Source organism: Sardina pilchardus, chromosome 5 (assembly GCF_963854185.1).
Source record: "Sardina pilchardus chromosome 5, fSarPil1.1, whole genome shotgun sequence".
In the NCBI taxonomy this organism is placed as follows: domain Eukaryota; kingdom Metazoa; phylum Chordata; class Actinopteri; order Clupeiformes; family Clupeidae; genus Sardina; species Sardina pilchardus.
The window spans coordinates 32596885-32612998 of NC_084998.1; the positions used below are offsets into that span (position 1 = coordinate 32596885).

General features: G+C 41.0%; 2 protein-coding genes across 4 annotated transcripts; one reads left to right on the forward strand and one right to left on the reverse strand.

Annotated features, from left to right (window-relative positions):
• Positions 1-158: 158 nt before the first annotated feature.
• nccrp1 (P1, F-box associated domain containing) lies at positions 159-5972 on the reverse strand. Its single transcript, XM_062537297.1, has 6 exons — positions 5750-5972; positions 5218-5307; positions 4816-4912; positions 3859-3954; positions 1323-1461; positions 159-426 (listed from the first exon to the last, which is right to left on the reverse strand). Exons 1-6 carry the CDS (start codon positions 5946-5948, stop codon positions 283-285), a joined length of 765 nt encoding a protein of 254 aa, XP_062393281.1. The 5' UTR covers positions 5949-5972; the 3' UTR covers positions 159-282.
• A 1443-nt stretch (positions 5973-7415) lies between these two features.
• LOC134080723 (uncharacterized) lies at positions 7416-11396 on the forward strand. Of its 3 annotated transcripts, XM_062537298.1 has the most exons (7): positions 7416-7632; positions 7722-7873; positions 7992-8298; positions 9003-9092; positions 9320-9424; positions 10616-10704; positions 11220-11396. In XM_062537298.1, exons 2-7 carry the CDS (start codon positions 7826-7828, stop codon positions 11331-11333), a joined length of 753 nt encoding a protein of 250 aa, XP_062393282.1. In that variant the 5' UTR covers positions 7416-7632; positions 7722-7825; the 3' UTR covers positions 11334-11396. The 3 variants fall into 3 exon arrangements, with proteins under 3 accessions (XP_062393282.1, XP_062393284.1, XP_062393283.1); XM_062537300.1 differs by lacking the exon at positions 9003-9092; XM_062537299.1 differs by lacking the exon at positions 7416-7632 and having other exon boundaries at positions 7689-7873.
• The last annotated feature ends 4718 nt before the right edge of the window (positions 11397-16114 follow it).

The following is a 16114-nucleotide window of genomic DNA, read 5'->3' on the forward strand; positions in this document are numbered from 1 at the left end:
TACCTAGATAATTTCACCTTTTATAATGTGCCTTTGCATTGTCATCATTGGTAGTCCTAAAATCTTGCATCAATATATTATTTAAAACGATAAATGTAAATATGAACAATGTTAACTGCACTATATTAATTACAGTGATCCATGAACAACACAAAAACAAGTATCAAACATCTTTTATTTTGTGGAGTTTATATTTGTTTGGAATGGTTTTTTTTCCCTATTTGTCTTTGGGTAACACTGGAAAAGGCACGTTTTGGCTCCGTATGCCACAGTCTTTCCATATTAACTTGACTTGGAAGGCTTTACGATGACAGAGCTGCCAGTGACCAGAGTGGAGTGGAACTCCACCATGAAGGTGTTCTTCAGCCTGTGCAGGAAGTGCACGTATCTCACCCCTGGGCCATAGCCTGAGAAGACGTGGGAAACCTGCAGAAGAACACACACACACACACACACACACACACACACAAACACACACACACACACACGTGTGACATTTCAATCCCCATCCTGGGCTCATTCAGTCTGGCCCCCAAATCATCCCCCAGTGTAATCGGCTCATTCATTCGCCAAGCTGGTGTGTGGTGAGCGTTCTGGTGCATAATGGCTGCTGTGCATCACCCAGGTGGGTGCTACACGCTGGAGGTGATTAGTGACGTTTCCCCTTCACTGTAAAGTGCTAAATAAATGCAAGTGTTACAACACACAGAAACTTCACTGTGTAGCCTAATAGTGATACTCTTTGTTTGGCACTTACTGTAACGAAGATGTGTTTTTATCCCAACAGCACAGAGAACCTTTGTGATTATGGTGTGTTACATAGTACACATGTCTGCTACCCAAGATTCAATTTACTTTCCATTCTCTCCATGAAAGAATTGGGCATTTCATAAATCCTGGTGAATGACCCTGTATAACCTATATTAGGACAGGAGATGTCTGCTAAACAGTCTCAGGATCACACATTTTCCTCTTTGCTGGTACACAGTATGTGAGTTATGAATATAACGCTGCCTGGATTATCCACATGATGCATGTCTTAATGGTGTTTGAGACCCCTAAAGGTGATGGTTCATGATGGGGCAACTGTTTTGAGCAATGTTGCTAAGCAACCACATAACCAGTTGTATTTATTCTGATGATGGATGATGATGACGATTGGCCTACTGATGATTAAAGTTCTCCAGAAAATAAACTGTTGCCCAATATCAATGGGAACATGCCAGAGCCATAATCATGAGGAAGGTTTCCCAGTAACATTGCGTAAAGAGTTGCCCAATCTACTGTATCATCAGCTTAATGCCCTAACATGTTGGTCTCACCTGTTTCCAGTTGTGGGAGTAATTCTCCAGGTCCTCTCGGGGGTTGCTGGTGAACTCCTTGATGACCGTCTGTCCGTCGCTCCCTAGCAGCCTCACCTGAAGCTGATAGATGGACTCGTGGATCTGACTCTCCTCATACCTGTAAAAAGGCAGTTAACACACCTGAGTTAAATTTACGGGACCCTAATTTGTTTGGTGGGCAAAGTGTGAAGTCTGTCAGCAAGACAGTCACACATGAATAGCAGCTATCATGGGACATACTGTATGGAAGCACTGAGCTGACTCATAAATGTTTGCGCTTCAATGTCTTGCCCATGGTGTTAAACTACTTGATTGTCTCTAGTTATTAATTTAGCCTTTAGACAGATTTTAGACTTTGCTCTTTGCCCATCAAATTAAATAGGGCCCAAGGATGCTTTGTTAAATCGTTTTACCATCTGGAAATGTATGGCAGTTTCTTGTAAGCAGCTGTTTTGCAAACATCACATTTCTCTGGTAAATATTCCTATCCAAACATAATCTCAGATGTCTCCAACTAACAATCCAGAGCCTCAGAATTCCAATTACTTCACAACACTGGGGGAAGATGTACTGTACAGTTACCCTATACAGAAGATGTCCTGAAACCTGATTTTCTATGATTGGTCTTGTAATTCTTGTGCAAAATTGTCAGGAGTCAAAAGGACTCTTACAACAGCTCAGGGGTTTGCGTGGTAGACTGATAATATTTGGTAATATTGAGTCCACAAAGTTCCCTATTCCCCTTTTTCAGGCATTTCCACATTATACCAACTGTATGAAACCTGTCCTATCACACTTCTGCTATGACAACAGTTTTCTTCAGTGAAATAACATTTGCACCAAAGTGGTGATGTAAAACTCAGAATTTGCATGAATTACTGTAATTTCTTGACTATTCACCAAGGTTTATACATTGATTTTCCTTATGTCTTCAGTTCAGTTATGAGGTTAATACACAGTGGCAATATACTGTACTGTACATGGGAATACATTTCTTTACTTTCTTCTTCATGATTAAAGCACAACCTGATGCTGATTCATTGAGCAATAGGACACTGCGGTTCATGCGCAAGTGTGGTTAATACATGGTTTTGTTTTTGAATAAAACAGTGTCCTCCTGAGGTTTATACACAATAAAGCTAAAACAGCAATTCATGCAAATTACGAGTTCAAAGCAAATGTTATTTCACTGAAGAAAACTGTTGTCATAGCGGAAGTGTGATAGGACAGGTTTCATACAGTTGGTATAATGTGGAAATGCCTGAAAAAAAGGGAAAAGGGAACTTTGTGGACTCAATATTACCAAATAATCAGTCTACCACGCAAACCCCTGAGCTGTTGTAAGAGTCCTTTTGAGTCATCTCACGACTTGACTACTGTAATGCCCTCCTGACAGGTCTCCCAGCCTGCACAGTGAAACCCCTATGATCCAGAACGCAGTGACTCAAAAGTGTGCATGTCACCCCATTGCTCATCCAGCTACACTGGCTACCGTTGGCCGCCCACATCAAATTCAAGACTCTAACACTTGCCTACAATGTACTCTCCGGGTCTGTTCCCACCTACTTGAATGCCCTCACAAAGGCACAAGTTACCACACGGTTGCACTCCTCAGCCTCCACGTCTAGCTCTACCACCAGCACACTCAGGCCAATCCAAACTGTTTTCATCTGTTGTTCGCTGTTGGTGGAACGTACTACTACCAGTTCCTAGAGTAGGAACATCCCTCTCCATCTTCAAAAAACTTCTGAAGACCCAGCTCTTCAGACAACATCTCTCATAGCACTACTTACAACTACAATAGTCTTGCTGAACCTTGACTTACCACCACTAATGGTGCCTGTTGAGGTGTCCACGACCATACCAATCGTGACAGGGACAATTGCACTCATTGATGCACTTATTATTACCTCCGCCAAGGAGGTTACTGTATGTTTTCATCGGGGTTTGTTGGTTTGTTTGTTTGTCTGTCTGTCTGTCTGTTTGTTCGCTAGATAACTCAAAAAGTTATGGATAGATTTCGATGAAATTCTGAAATGACCCAAGAAAAACACGATAACATTTTGGCAGTCATCCGTCTGGATGCAGGAGGCGATTATGTTTGCGCTCTCTGAGTGCTTTTAGATTTTTTCCTAGAATTGTTGATAGAATTGCTTTAAAAAGCTTAAAGTGGTTACCATGTTGTAAGTCGCTTTGGTTAAAAAGTGTCAGCCAAATGTAATGTAACGTAAAGCTAATTAAACGAGCACTTGCAAGAGACAAAAAAACCCTCCTCTTCTCTCTTCCCTCTACATCACACACATCTGTGATAATGACATCTGGGATACCAATTTTGACAGTTGTCAAGGCTTGCTTAGAAACGCAAAAGGGAGATATGTCCCTGTAATTCTGGGCAGACTGTTTAATGATCCTGGCTAACAGAAGCCTGAGGGGACTGATATCCACCCCAATGAAAAAGTGAACATTAAAATAAAAGTGTACAAAATAAAAGGTGCCATTGCACCCACCCACTCACCAGTCATCAATTGCAATATCTGGTTGGAAGTTATCAAGCAGTTCTGGCCATAATCCCTCTGCTAGGAGATCCACACGCTGCTCCATAGTGAGCCAGCTAAGGACCGAAGACAGGACATTATATTATTTACCATCTAAATGTAATCATTATCAATAGCATGCAGTCTATGGTGTGACAAATTGCTTAAATCCGCCATTGCGATTGTCATAACCATCCCATTAACATGTTATATTATACACAAGAGGGCTTCAAACTTATGGGGCACAAGTGCTACCAAAAGGATCTGAAATCATGGAGAGCTACTCATTTGAAATGAACATTGAGAGTAGCCACATGTGAACAGACACAGACATATAAACACTGATATACCATGCAAAATATTATTATCGATAACATACAGTCTATACAGTAACATTTTGTTTGGATCAACCATTAACTTGACCATCTCGTTATAAACATGTTATAAAAGCTACTGTTAGTGTTTTGATGACATAATGAGTGTGATGGCACACTTACACTATTATCACTTCGGAAAAGATGTCACCTGACACGGCAATATTATTTAAAATAGTAGAGGTAGATCAACTGATGCATCTTACAGTTGTGCTGATCAGTAAGGGAAAGTTTAGAGTTACATATCATGAAAATGTTACTGCTTTTGTGCATGTATTTGGGTATCTGGGAAGGCTACCGGTGCAAAAACACTGAAATAACAAAATAACAAAATCGAGTTGTCAGAAGCTCCCTAAGTTTGGAAACATATAGTGAACTGTTCAGAACTTCTTCTAGCCTGGTTAGCATGCGTACCTTCTCAACTTTTGAGAGATTTGTGTGTGTGTGTGTGTGTGTGTGTGTGTGTGTGTGTGTGTGTGTGTGTGTGTGTGTGTGTGTGTGTGTGTGTGTGTGTGCGAGAGAGAGAGAGAGAGAGAGAGAGAGTTTATGGGTCTATTTACCTACCTGAACTGGGGAAGATGGCAAACTACAGCACCTGGAGGTATGTTTGCATCTTCAGAGAACATGTCCCCTACACTTTTGGTCCATCCTGAATAATCACCTGAAGCACACAAATGCATCACATGTAGAATGTGTTTTTTTCCCTCCTATAATGTGTCCATGGGGGGCTTCCATTATAATTATTGTGTGCTTAGCCAAGGCCTACTGTAAATGTACCTGTAGGCTTGGCTAGGCTACAACAAGTAGACCAGTTGAAAAGTGTACATTTACAACAATAATTTATAACACGTTTTCACGCATAACAACGCGTGTTAATGTAAATCTATGACTGCCAATGATTTCATAATACGAATAAAGGAGCTGTTGTAAGCGGACATAAGTTGCACTTCAAGGTCCACCACTTACCTTTGGGTTCGGAGGGTGGAGGTGCATTGCTGTAGTCTGGCGGGACCTCTGACAGCTCAGGTTCTGGCGGTGGTTCATGGTGAGTCACGCCTGCAGGTTCACACAAACGAACATCACATTATCAAATCAACTGTCAAAACAAATAGAGATGTAACGAAATGTTCAAGATAGCCTACACCTAGCGGGACAAATAAATTACATATATGACATTTTGTCAAAAGAAATGCGACATGCACATGTAGTAGCCTAGTGTTGTTGACAGCTGCAGCTACAGTCACGGTCACACACGCTTGACAGTCACAGGCGTGAATCAGCCAATTGGAATCTGTGTTGGCTTCTGTTCCCACCTTCCCGGAAGCCCATGCGTAAACATCAGAACTTCGTTCTAAATACAAATTATTGAGAGAAATGGACCGCAAAAAAACGTTTGCAAGTCAAAAAGCAGTTAGACCTCAAGCCTGTAAGCAACTAGCCTACAAGTCGTCAGTGAGTTAGTGACCGAGTAGCCCGTGGTGATGAAGTCGAACTTTACCATGAGGAGCAGGATTCTTCAGTAAATTTCGTCCTAGGGCTTTCTTTTCGTAGACCAACTTCCAGTCAACACTGTCAGGCATCAATATTCCGCTGGACTTCAGATGGTACTCATTTTCGCATTTCTCCTTCCACTCCGCCATTGTGCCTCCGACAGCTATGCTTGTAGTTGTAAGTGAGATCAGGAAGGGTATCATCATGCTTTTACAATCCCTGCCCCACCCCGAAAGTGATTAGAGTGGGCGAGCGATCATCATAAAGCTGCGAATGTAGTTATAGACCTAGGCTACATGACAGACCTATGCGTAATGTGGATAGATAGCCTAGGCTACGTTTAGATAATATATATATATTTTTAACAGAAAAGAAAAGTGAACCATGGGCCTACACCTTCCATTCATTTTTAAAAGTAGCATTATAGTAAAACATGTTGTTGCAGGCCATCTAACATTCAGCTGACATGAAATAGAGAGGCAAATCAACTAGCCTAATGCATCAACATAGTGTATTTTTATGCTTGTTATAGCCACTTCTTTTCAGGCTACATAATAAAAACCAGAAGTGAATCCAGAGGCAAAGCTTTTAAAATGGCTGAATGTAGGCCTATTGTGTTTTTTGGATACAATACAATACAATTGGCATAGTGAGGGCCTTTTATGTAGGCCTACATAGCCAATAGCTTACAGTAAGAAGTATTTTTAATCAAGGGCTACCTAATCATTATTTATAGTTGATTAGGCAAATAAGTTTGACATGAGGGTCTCAAGGGGAGCATTCACAGAGATTGGTTTTACTGAGACTGAAATCTACTTTTGGAATATAAATATCACCTTTGTAAGTTGTTCATTATGCAAAGACAGCCCTTCTCACAATATAGAATATATTTGCTACAAGATAAGGTTGTCACAGTATACAAAACATGTGTAAAAGGCAGACTTAGAGCTGAAAAAGACCAAAGTCCTTCTCTAGTCATACCTGGAAACTATGAACATATAGGCTACATATGGGCGTGCATGGCTGTATGCTTTCAATGTAAACATAGCAACCACTATAGGCTATGCTTGAGAGTTAAGATAACAGCATGACTGGTCAGGTTGTAAAGATGTACTGGTTACATGAAGAGCATACTGTAACTGTGATAACATACTGTATGTACATTCAAGAATGCAGTGAATGAGAGTAAATATTAGCTCCACAGGGTCAGCCCTGGAAAAGTCTGGAAAAAAGTCTTTGTCTTATTATGCTTTGTCAGGTCAGTTTGGAGAAGTCAATACATTTACTGTAAGTTAGCTCATCATATATTGATTGGAAAAGAGTGATGTTAAATACTTTCTATCTAATCTTCTATCTTTTCTAAGATTTGGTCCAGAATTGACTATAAATACTGACAAAACAACTGACAAAACAACTGAACTACGGCACTCTGGTGATATTTTCACATTCAGCTACTGTAGGTTCACCTCAGTGTCCGTTTACCTTGTAGGCTACTGAAGCTAGACACTAGATACCTATTGTTCAAGTGGCCTAGCCTATTGAATCTGTTCTCTAAGCCCAGACAGACCATCATCCTAATCAGACCTCTCGAGTTTGTAATGTAATGATTATTCCTATGTAACAAATCTGCTATTAAAGTGTGAGACTCTTATGTCTTGGTTATGAATAAACTCAGATATTTCCAGAAGAGATTTCTATGAAAGCAAGATCTCTGGTTCCATTGGGCTAAACTTTGATCTTTGGCGAGACTATCACTGAGCTGAGTGGTTGTTTAGAATACTGATGAATTATTACATATAGGGTCATTGTTGTGTCATATGATGGGGAGAATGATAAACAAAGGCTTGGAATGTACAGAGGCACAACAGTCATCATTCTGATGGCAGCCAGGTAAACGGAAATGTCTTATTTTCACAGTATGCTGTTCAATTTATTTGAATTTTGTTTGTATTATTACAGCTTTGTCATATGTTGTACAGCTCACGTTTCTAAGGTGTATACGTGTGGGGCAAAATTGGTTTGAAGCACTGAACTATGAGAGTGTGCAGCCTTCCCACTGTCCCAGCACGGCATCAATAGTTTCATGATGGAGAAACTGAATCAGGAGACCTCACAGTGTTATTGTTATAAGGTGAGGGTTTTGTTTAGTGTATTATTATACTGAGATAAGTCTATATGGATATTTTTCAGCCATATTTCAGATGTCCAAAGCAGTCATATGTGGTTTAATAATCGCTTCTACTCCTCAGTGTCCTCTTCATCAAACAGGGTCACCAGCTGAGTCGGACTATGTGTTGGCAGAGATCCATAGACCTGCAGAAAGCGTGCCGGTCATATGGTGTGAGGACAGACCGGCTGATAGGATGGAGGAGTGTGAGCGTTGTCCCAAACCATGTGCAGGGATGTACCGAATGACGCTGGGAGGGATCAATCAGATCCAGCATCGCCGAAAGGGGCGCCCATCCCCTAGTTCCTCATCCTGTAATGCTGAAGGCCAGAGAACATCTATGGCAGTCAGAACTGGGAGACCTCGCTCTCCTGTTCAATCTAATGATGGTATGAGACCTCTCTCCCTCTAATGAAGCCTATGCACATAGTACAGATATATTGAAGTTTCTGTTATGGGAACAGTGACGTTGGTTGGAATCCTCAATACAGTATAGCTCACATGTACAGTACTGTAGGTCCGATATTAGACTACATTAAAGGCCGGCGCCCACTGGACACGGCGTTCAGCACCCACTGGACACAGCGTTCTGGTGTGGGCTTGAGGCGCAGTGGCAGCCACACAGGGTTAGAAAATGTGGGCTTTGCTCCGTTAAAAACAATGGAGTTCTAATTGTTTTCTTGTGGCGTAGCACCGCATACGACGTACGTGTCTGGTGGGCGCCGGCCATAAAGCCTCACAATTTGCCTTTGTCACCCAGTGGCTATTGTAAGCCAGAGCAAGGCTACAGGGTACACTTGCCATCACACCTCAGTCCAGCAGATGGTGCTAATGCACTCCTGCAAAACTACCAAAAAAACTCACAGAAAAAGAAGAGAACTGACCACCAGTTGAATAAGGCAATTGCCTTATAAATGTAGCATTTAAAATGTGTCATCCTATGTTGTAATTTGCTTTGGGCTAAAATCAGTGCTAAGTAAACATAACTTGAACCAAAACTGTACCCACAACTTGATTATGTGGGAAGTAGCCGCTATGCCATTTAAGCTTTAGCCAGTTCCTCAATGTTTAATTTTCTGGTGTGCGTTGGTAGATTACCAATTCAGCAAGCTAGAGAATGAAGCCTACAGATCACCACAGATGAGACGACACAAACAAACACAGACAGGCTCAGCGACAACAAGTAGGCCTACAGTAATAAGACACATGTCACACCTGCCTAGGGTGGAGCCAACAGCAGATAATGCACAGAAGATCTGTACACACACACACACACACACACACACACACACACACACCACCACCACGCCAAAGTACACTGTAAACTGAGGAAAATTGAGTGAAAAGGATCAAATACACATAGAGCCAGTGTTTTCACACGACTGGTAACACTCATACTTACTCACATAGGTGTGTTGGGGAGCGGCTCAAGTCGTGATGACAGACAGGCAGGCTTTGATGTGGCGTGTCAGACTAACATCCGTTCATTGATGTCCCCAAGAGACAATGGTGCAGGTGAGCAGCTGAAGTCTCAGAGAGAAGCCTCACTGAGCTCTGGAAGTGTTTAAAATGATCTATCTCTCTCCCTCTGCAGTTACATTTAGAGATATATCTGAGGCACATTTGATTTATATCACCGTAAAACATACTACCTTCTTAACTGCTTACTGTCCACACTGCACTAGATATCCTGTCCTGTCTATACTTTGTGTATCACATTGCACTTTTCTGCTTTTTTGCACTCCTGGTGTTAAATGTAAACTGCATTTTGTTGTCTTTGTACTTTGTACTTGTACTCTGCACAATGACAATAAAGTTGAATCTAATCTAATATAATCTAATCTAATATAGTGGTTGAAAAACTGTTTGTCCTGCTGGTCATGTTGTAAAGCTTTTCAGTTGAAGCTTATGCTTAAATTACGTGTGTATTGAACTACAATAATAACATACAATTGAGGTATGATAATTGAGAAATGTTTCCCTGTCTTCAGTGTATGTTGGCTCTAGGGGGTGGGCGCACTTGTTAAGCAGTGTTGTAAATGACTTGCTAACTGTAGGCTAATAAGTTTTATTTGTATATAAATTGTTGCATAGTTTTCTGTGTAGGCTTTATTGAATAAAATGTAAAATAATAAGTAGGCCTAGAATCCAATGCATGTTAAACTTCAAATGACTGATAAGACCAAACTACCAGCTTTAAGCACACTTAGTACTTGGAAACCCTCTGTAAATTCAGCCTCATTGTTGGCAAGTTCTGAGACATATACTGTAGGCCTGAACATCCATCTCAACGTGCTGCTTGTGTGCAGGTCAATTTTGATCCAATTTGAGCGCTTTGCTTTATTGACCGCCCAAAATTTCTTCCAGCCCACTAAAGACCAGCCCAGATTTTTATAATCGTTAACAAATAGAGACCCCAAACAATCGTGGCGTGTTCCTTTTAAGTGTTTTTAAGTGATTGAGCTCAGGATCAGGGATCTGGCCTGTGTTGGCAGGTCTGAAAATGAGAGGGCTAGAGGAGTAGGCTAATTGAGGGCTTTAAGAACAGAACTCAGCCCTGAAGTGTAAAGTCCCATGGCTTAAGTGATAAGCAAAGGTGCTAACACCAGCTAAGCGATGGATCTGAATGCCAGGGTCATATAGAATGAATATTTTACAAATCAATAGGTGCTCAATATAGTAATGTTGTTCTGTGGTTTGATATAGGATACCCAAGGACAGACAGAGAGGGGAAGACTTGTGAGGCAGCAATCTGCACAGACACATCTAATCACCTCAAAGGGGCAAAAGACAAGGTGAACTATTGTGTATATAATTGCCACTTTGTGGTGTGAATGAGGAAGAGCATGAATGAATGAATGAATGGATGGATGGATGGATGGATGGATGGATGGATGGATGAATGAATGGATGGATGGATGGATGAATGAATGAATGAATGAATGAATGAATGAATGAATGAATGAATGCATGGATGGATGAATGGCTGGATGAATGAATGAACTTGTAACTACTAGGGCATAGGCCTACAGGGCATCAGGGCCCCAAACACTTTGCATGTTAAAGGGGACTGATCCTCAGCGCCAGCGTCACAATGTGCTGGAAGCTGGACGATGTGACACCTAGTGGCTGACTCTAAGCCAAATATGTGATTACAATGGTGCTAACTGAGTATTCCATTTGATGATGTAATAATGAACTCAAGCAACTGTCACAGTTGTGGGGATTCTACATTTGTAGCCTAATGACTTGTGACGTTAGTGACTTTTCCCTCACATCTGTGCGCCATCTTATGCTCCTTTCCTTACAGAATTCCTGTCATCGGGACGGGAGCTATGTGCGCCAATTTGCAGTGTTCACTTTGTTGGTCGGAGTCATAGGCTACCTAGCCATTAACCATCAGAAACATCTGAATCGACAGTAGACTATGTGTATGTGTAGTATATGTGAGCCAACTGCTTTCCTGCCAATAAATGAATTAACAGTATGGGAGGTGCTGATTTCATTTGGGACCAGGCAGGAAAAATCCAAGAGATGTAGATGTCTCCATCTAGTGGGGAAAGTTTGCCAGCAAATTAGAATTTGAGTGACAACTGACATAGCAGTTTCCCTGCACTAGGACATTTATTAAAGCTCTACACATTGACGAGTTTGCATAGTAAAAGTTGTTTAGTTTCAACTCAGAATCAATCAAAAATGAAATAGCTATGACATACAAGCCAATAGACTACAGTAATGGATTGTACAACTGTTTCCTCTGGCAAGTTTTAACTAATCATTAGACAACTGTTGGTACTTTTATTGAGGTCAACAGACAGAGTGAGATAGTGGATGAACACCTGTGTCTCTCAACCACACACACACACACACACACACACACACACACACACACACACACAGAGAGAGAGAGACACACACACATTTATATCTCAACTGCCACGTCAGGCAAAGTTGAGATAAATATAATTCTGACTGTGAGGTATGCTTTGGCAATGAAGTAGAAAAAAACAGGGAAGCGTCAGGAGGTATGGGTGTAGTAACAGACTGAGTGGGACAGAGAAAGAGAGGAAGTTGAAAGTGAGAAGACCCTGCTGTCCCGAGGGCACAGAACATTCTCTTCGGACAGAATTACTTCAAAGCTGGGTGTTCCATGCATCGGATCATACCAGTGCATGATGTATCACCTCCACTTGCAGGCACAGATACTGGCTAACTTCGGGACAGATACAGCCTCAGTGTTGTGAAAGAATACATCAAATATCTGAGTCAAAGAGCTAAGATAGTAATGGTCACTTGTGGTTTTGTCTTGTTTTGAAGAGTATATTGGTATACTTAAGTGTCTGTGCATGTGCAAATAAATAAATAAAAGACCCTAACACAAAAAAGGTGAAAAGAAGTTAATTTTCACCTGTAACCTCTGACAGATGCCCATGCTCATATATCATTAGAATATCACTAATTACTGAATGTTCCACTTGATGATGCATAAATGAAGTGATCATAATGACTAGCAGTGAAACTTAAAATTGTGAAACCTAAACACTAACATTGAAACCTAATATTGTATCAAATGTAGATTTATACAGTAGCCTATATTTATGGGAACAATTTCCTGCTTTGAGTTGCAGTGAGTGGATACTACAGGTTTATTGGAAACTGATCCTTCCTAAAGTGGTGCTTCAATGAGGCATATAATAATATAATGTGTATACAGTACTGTATATAAATATACTGTAAGTGTGTGTGTGTGTGTGTGTGTGTGTGTGTGTGTGTGTGTGAGAGAGAGAGTGTGTACATGTGTGTGTGCCTATGGAGGGGTTTGATTACAGTTGCCAGCGACAGGTTTCAAGTAGCTGGAACATGTCCAGTGAAGCCTTACATAACGGCAATGCCCCAACACCATACTCAGTCAGGCCACGTCTACCACAAAAAACAACTTGTTAAATAATAACAACATATTTAATTTATATGAATAATATACATTTAAATAATAAGAACATGTGATAGAATGGTGGTTATTGGATTCTAGATGTCACTGTTTTCTCAAAACAGCACTTGGATCTTTTCATTCTCAGCTGATGATTTATCAGTGGCTAAGATGACGTCCAGAGTCTGAATCTTCACACAACACTACTGGATAAGTCCTAGAGCTAACCAGAGTCCTTTCTCTGTCTCTGTGTTGGCAATTAGCAACCGCTCCAGTGGCTACTACCAGCTACTACTACCACCAATATGTAAAGTTGTGAATCAATGTGTATGAGCTTGTGATTGTGTGTGAGTGTGTGTGTGTGCGTGAGAGATTGTGTGCAAGCAAACACGTATGCAAGCAACTGTGTATGTGTATGTACCCTATGTGTGTGTCAGTATGCACCTGTGTGCCTATGCATGTAGTGATGGCGTGCATGTGTTTGTGAGAGGGAGAGGTAGTCGAGCCAATGCATGCCAACATGTAATATCTCATACCCCAAGGCCCCTCCACCAATGTCAGACCAGACGGTGGCCAGGGGACAGCTGGCACCAGAAGCTCATAAATGGATGCCGCCGCACAGCTTTGTCCTGTTTGCCAACCGTCGGTGTGGCACAGTGGCAACAACAGCACTGACATTTTGAGATACTCTCGGGCTGCACCCATAAGCATCACCTCCTCTGGCACTCATGCAACCTCTGTGATGTACTGGGCCAACACATTAGCCTGTTAATGCCTATACAAAAATAGTGTATTGGAACCACAAACCATCTGTGGTTTTATTGTGCTTTGGTAAATACATGTGAATGATTTCATCTCCAAACTAGAGATTATGGAAGGAAAATGTACATTAAGAAGTTGGTTTTGTGATTAGTTGCCAGAGGCTGCTCAGTGGAAATATCTGTGAAAGAGAGAGAGAGAGTGTGACTTACAGCAGTGTCTACTGATGTCTACTGTTACCCCACTATCTATCATGTGGAGTGAGAGTCATGTTAGCATCTACATTTCTGTCTCAACTCTTTTGTTGATGGACAGCTATACAAGTTTACTTCTCCTTATTTGTTATAGCATTTTAGGTAAAGATGATTAAATACAAATCACTTAATTAGGCTCATATACACTTTTAGGCCTATTGCACATTAATCAAGTTAGCAGAACTGCGAATCATCAGGCTAATTGACATGTTATAAGGTTAAGTGATATGTAATAAGTTGAATAAAACTTGAAAGATTTTTACAGTTCTGTAGGTAGTGGCTTTATAACTATAACTTGGCTTCATTAACATATAACCTGATTGTGTTCCTTTCACACAAAAAAGTGCAAACAAACTAGGCAATGTTCATGACACAACAGAAACTACTTGAGATGGAAAATTGAGGGGGAAAAGGCCCAACCCATCCACCAAGCTGGCTACGCCCCTGAATGACGAGGAGGATGAGAGACGTGGATGTTTGGTCAGGGATGCCAATTTGCACCACAGGCTTTGTAACCAATAAAATCTTAGACATGTTGATAAAAGTAAACATTGATGTACACAGCACACCCAGTGTGTAATTGTTGATCATATTACAAATGCAGCCTGGTCCAGGGATGAGAGTTCTGAACTTTAAACTGGGACCTTGACTGTCTTAATTGGAGAATGTGCTTATTCTTGTTGATGTTGTAATCATGTTCATGCATCTGCTCCTCAGCAAGGTGAAAAGAGATGATACTGTACATCATCATGACCCATATTTGAAAGTCAACACCACATTAAAATAATTAACAAACAAGAAAAACTTGACATAACATTGTGTGCCAAATTGTTGAGGTAAAAGATTCTGTGGATACAATCATTGTATAGATGTACAGATGAGTTTAGGTCAGATTTGAAGCGTGATTTTATGGCCTACAAATTGTGAAGAAGAGCTTGTGCAGAAAGGGTGAATGTTCTAAGGCCTATCAGGAGCTGGACTGTCCACCTCTGCTGTAAATCTAGTGCCAGGGTACTGAAAGCTGACTTGGCGAAATCCAACCGGCCCCCAGCAGAAGGAGGGGAGAGGCGACAGCTATAAATGCCCCTGCAAACCACACCATACGCATGACAGCACACAAGATCTCGCCCACAAATGAAAACACATTTCAGACAGTAACTCGAACACATTTCTGTCCAAAAACCGCCCAAAAAAACTTGAAACCACAAAGAAAATATAACATATACTGTATGCCTGCATGTATGCATCCAAACTTCTTCAGTCTTTGGTGTTTAGGTTGATAGTAATATGATGCTGTGTGAGGCATTAAATATGGTGTAAGGGTGGGATTTTGAATATCGTTCATTTGCCCTCTGAAACATTCACACAGAGCTGTGAGCACAGGGGAATCCTGTGAGAGGAATTTCTTCCTCAGTGGCCCACATACTCACATAGACCAGGCTACGCTAAACACCCTCCTTTACGGAGATTCATTTGTGACCAGGGTAAGGTTTCATGCGGTTGTAAGAGCGAAGTGTATTTCTGGGGGGTCAGCACTCTCAAACACGTTGTCGTCCACAGAGTGGCAAGTTGTACAACAGAAATTATTGATGCATCAAAGCATCATGATGTTATCAAAAGATCATGCCCAGCCTATATAATGCATTTCAATTGCTCATTCAAAGCCATGTGCAGCTGTAATGATGTATTATGTTAGACATTCCCTCTCATGTTAGTCAAGCACAGTCAGTTTTAAAGGGGATATATGCAGAATTCTGTAGGATCCCAGTTGTCTTGAACACACCATTATGTTTGTGATGGGACTCTTTTAAAGGGGCAATGTATAAAATGTAGAATTCTGTAGGATTCCAGTAGTCTAGAATTAAGCAGTAAGTCCAGAGAGGCCAGGATATATTGATTTTTGAACAGCTAAGTGGCAACACAGAGACACAGCTCTCTTTTGTATCAAGTTGTGGTTGTGCAGTAATATAGAATGAAACGTGGTGAAACGCAATTTAGCCAATCATGAATAAACGACCGGAACTATCTGTTCTGAAACAGACCATTATGTTTGTGATGGGACTCTTTTAAAAGGGCTATAATATATTATAATATATTATGTAGAATTCTGTAGGATTCCAGTTGTCTTGGAAAAACCATTACAGTAATTTCCCGCATATAAGCCGCATTGTGTATAAGCCGCAGGACAGTGTTTTATGCAAGTGAAAAGAAACAAAACCATATTAACACCATATTAACTGGCCCCCTGTATTACTGTAACCTCAT

What these genes read in the sequence shown, in the direction of transcription:
- nccrp1 (XM_062537297.1), bottom strand. Translation starts at nt 5,948, where the DNA reads ATGATGATACCCTTCCTGATCTCACTTACAACTACAAGCATAGCTGTC. An exon ending in GATATTGCAATTGATGACTG is followed by an intron (nt 1,462 to 3,858) that starts GTGAGTGGGTGG and finishes GCCTTTTTACAG; the next exon opens with GTATGAGGAGAGTCAGATCC. An exon ending in ACTCCCACAACTGGAAACAG is followed by an intron (nt 427 to 1,322) that starts GTGAGACCAACA and finishes GTTCTTCTGCAG; the next exon opens with GTTTCCCACGTCTTCTCAGG.
- LOC134080723 (XM_062537298.1), top strand. Translation starts at nt 7,826, where the DNA reads ATGATGGAGAAACTGAATCAGGAGACCTCACAGTGTTATTGTTATAAG. An exon ending in GACAGGCTCAGCGACAACAA is followed by an intron (nt 9,093 to 9,319) that starts GTAGGCCTACAG and finishes TTACTCACATAG; the next exon opens with GTGTGTTGGGGAGCGGCTCA. An exon ending in TCAAAGGGGCAAAAGACAAG is followed by an intron (nt 10,705 to 11,219) that starts GTGAACTATTGT and finishes CTTTCCTTACAG; the next exon opens with AATTCCTGTCATCGGGACGG.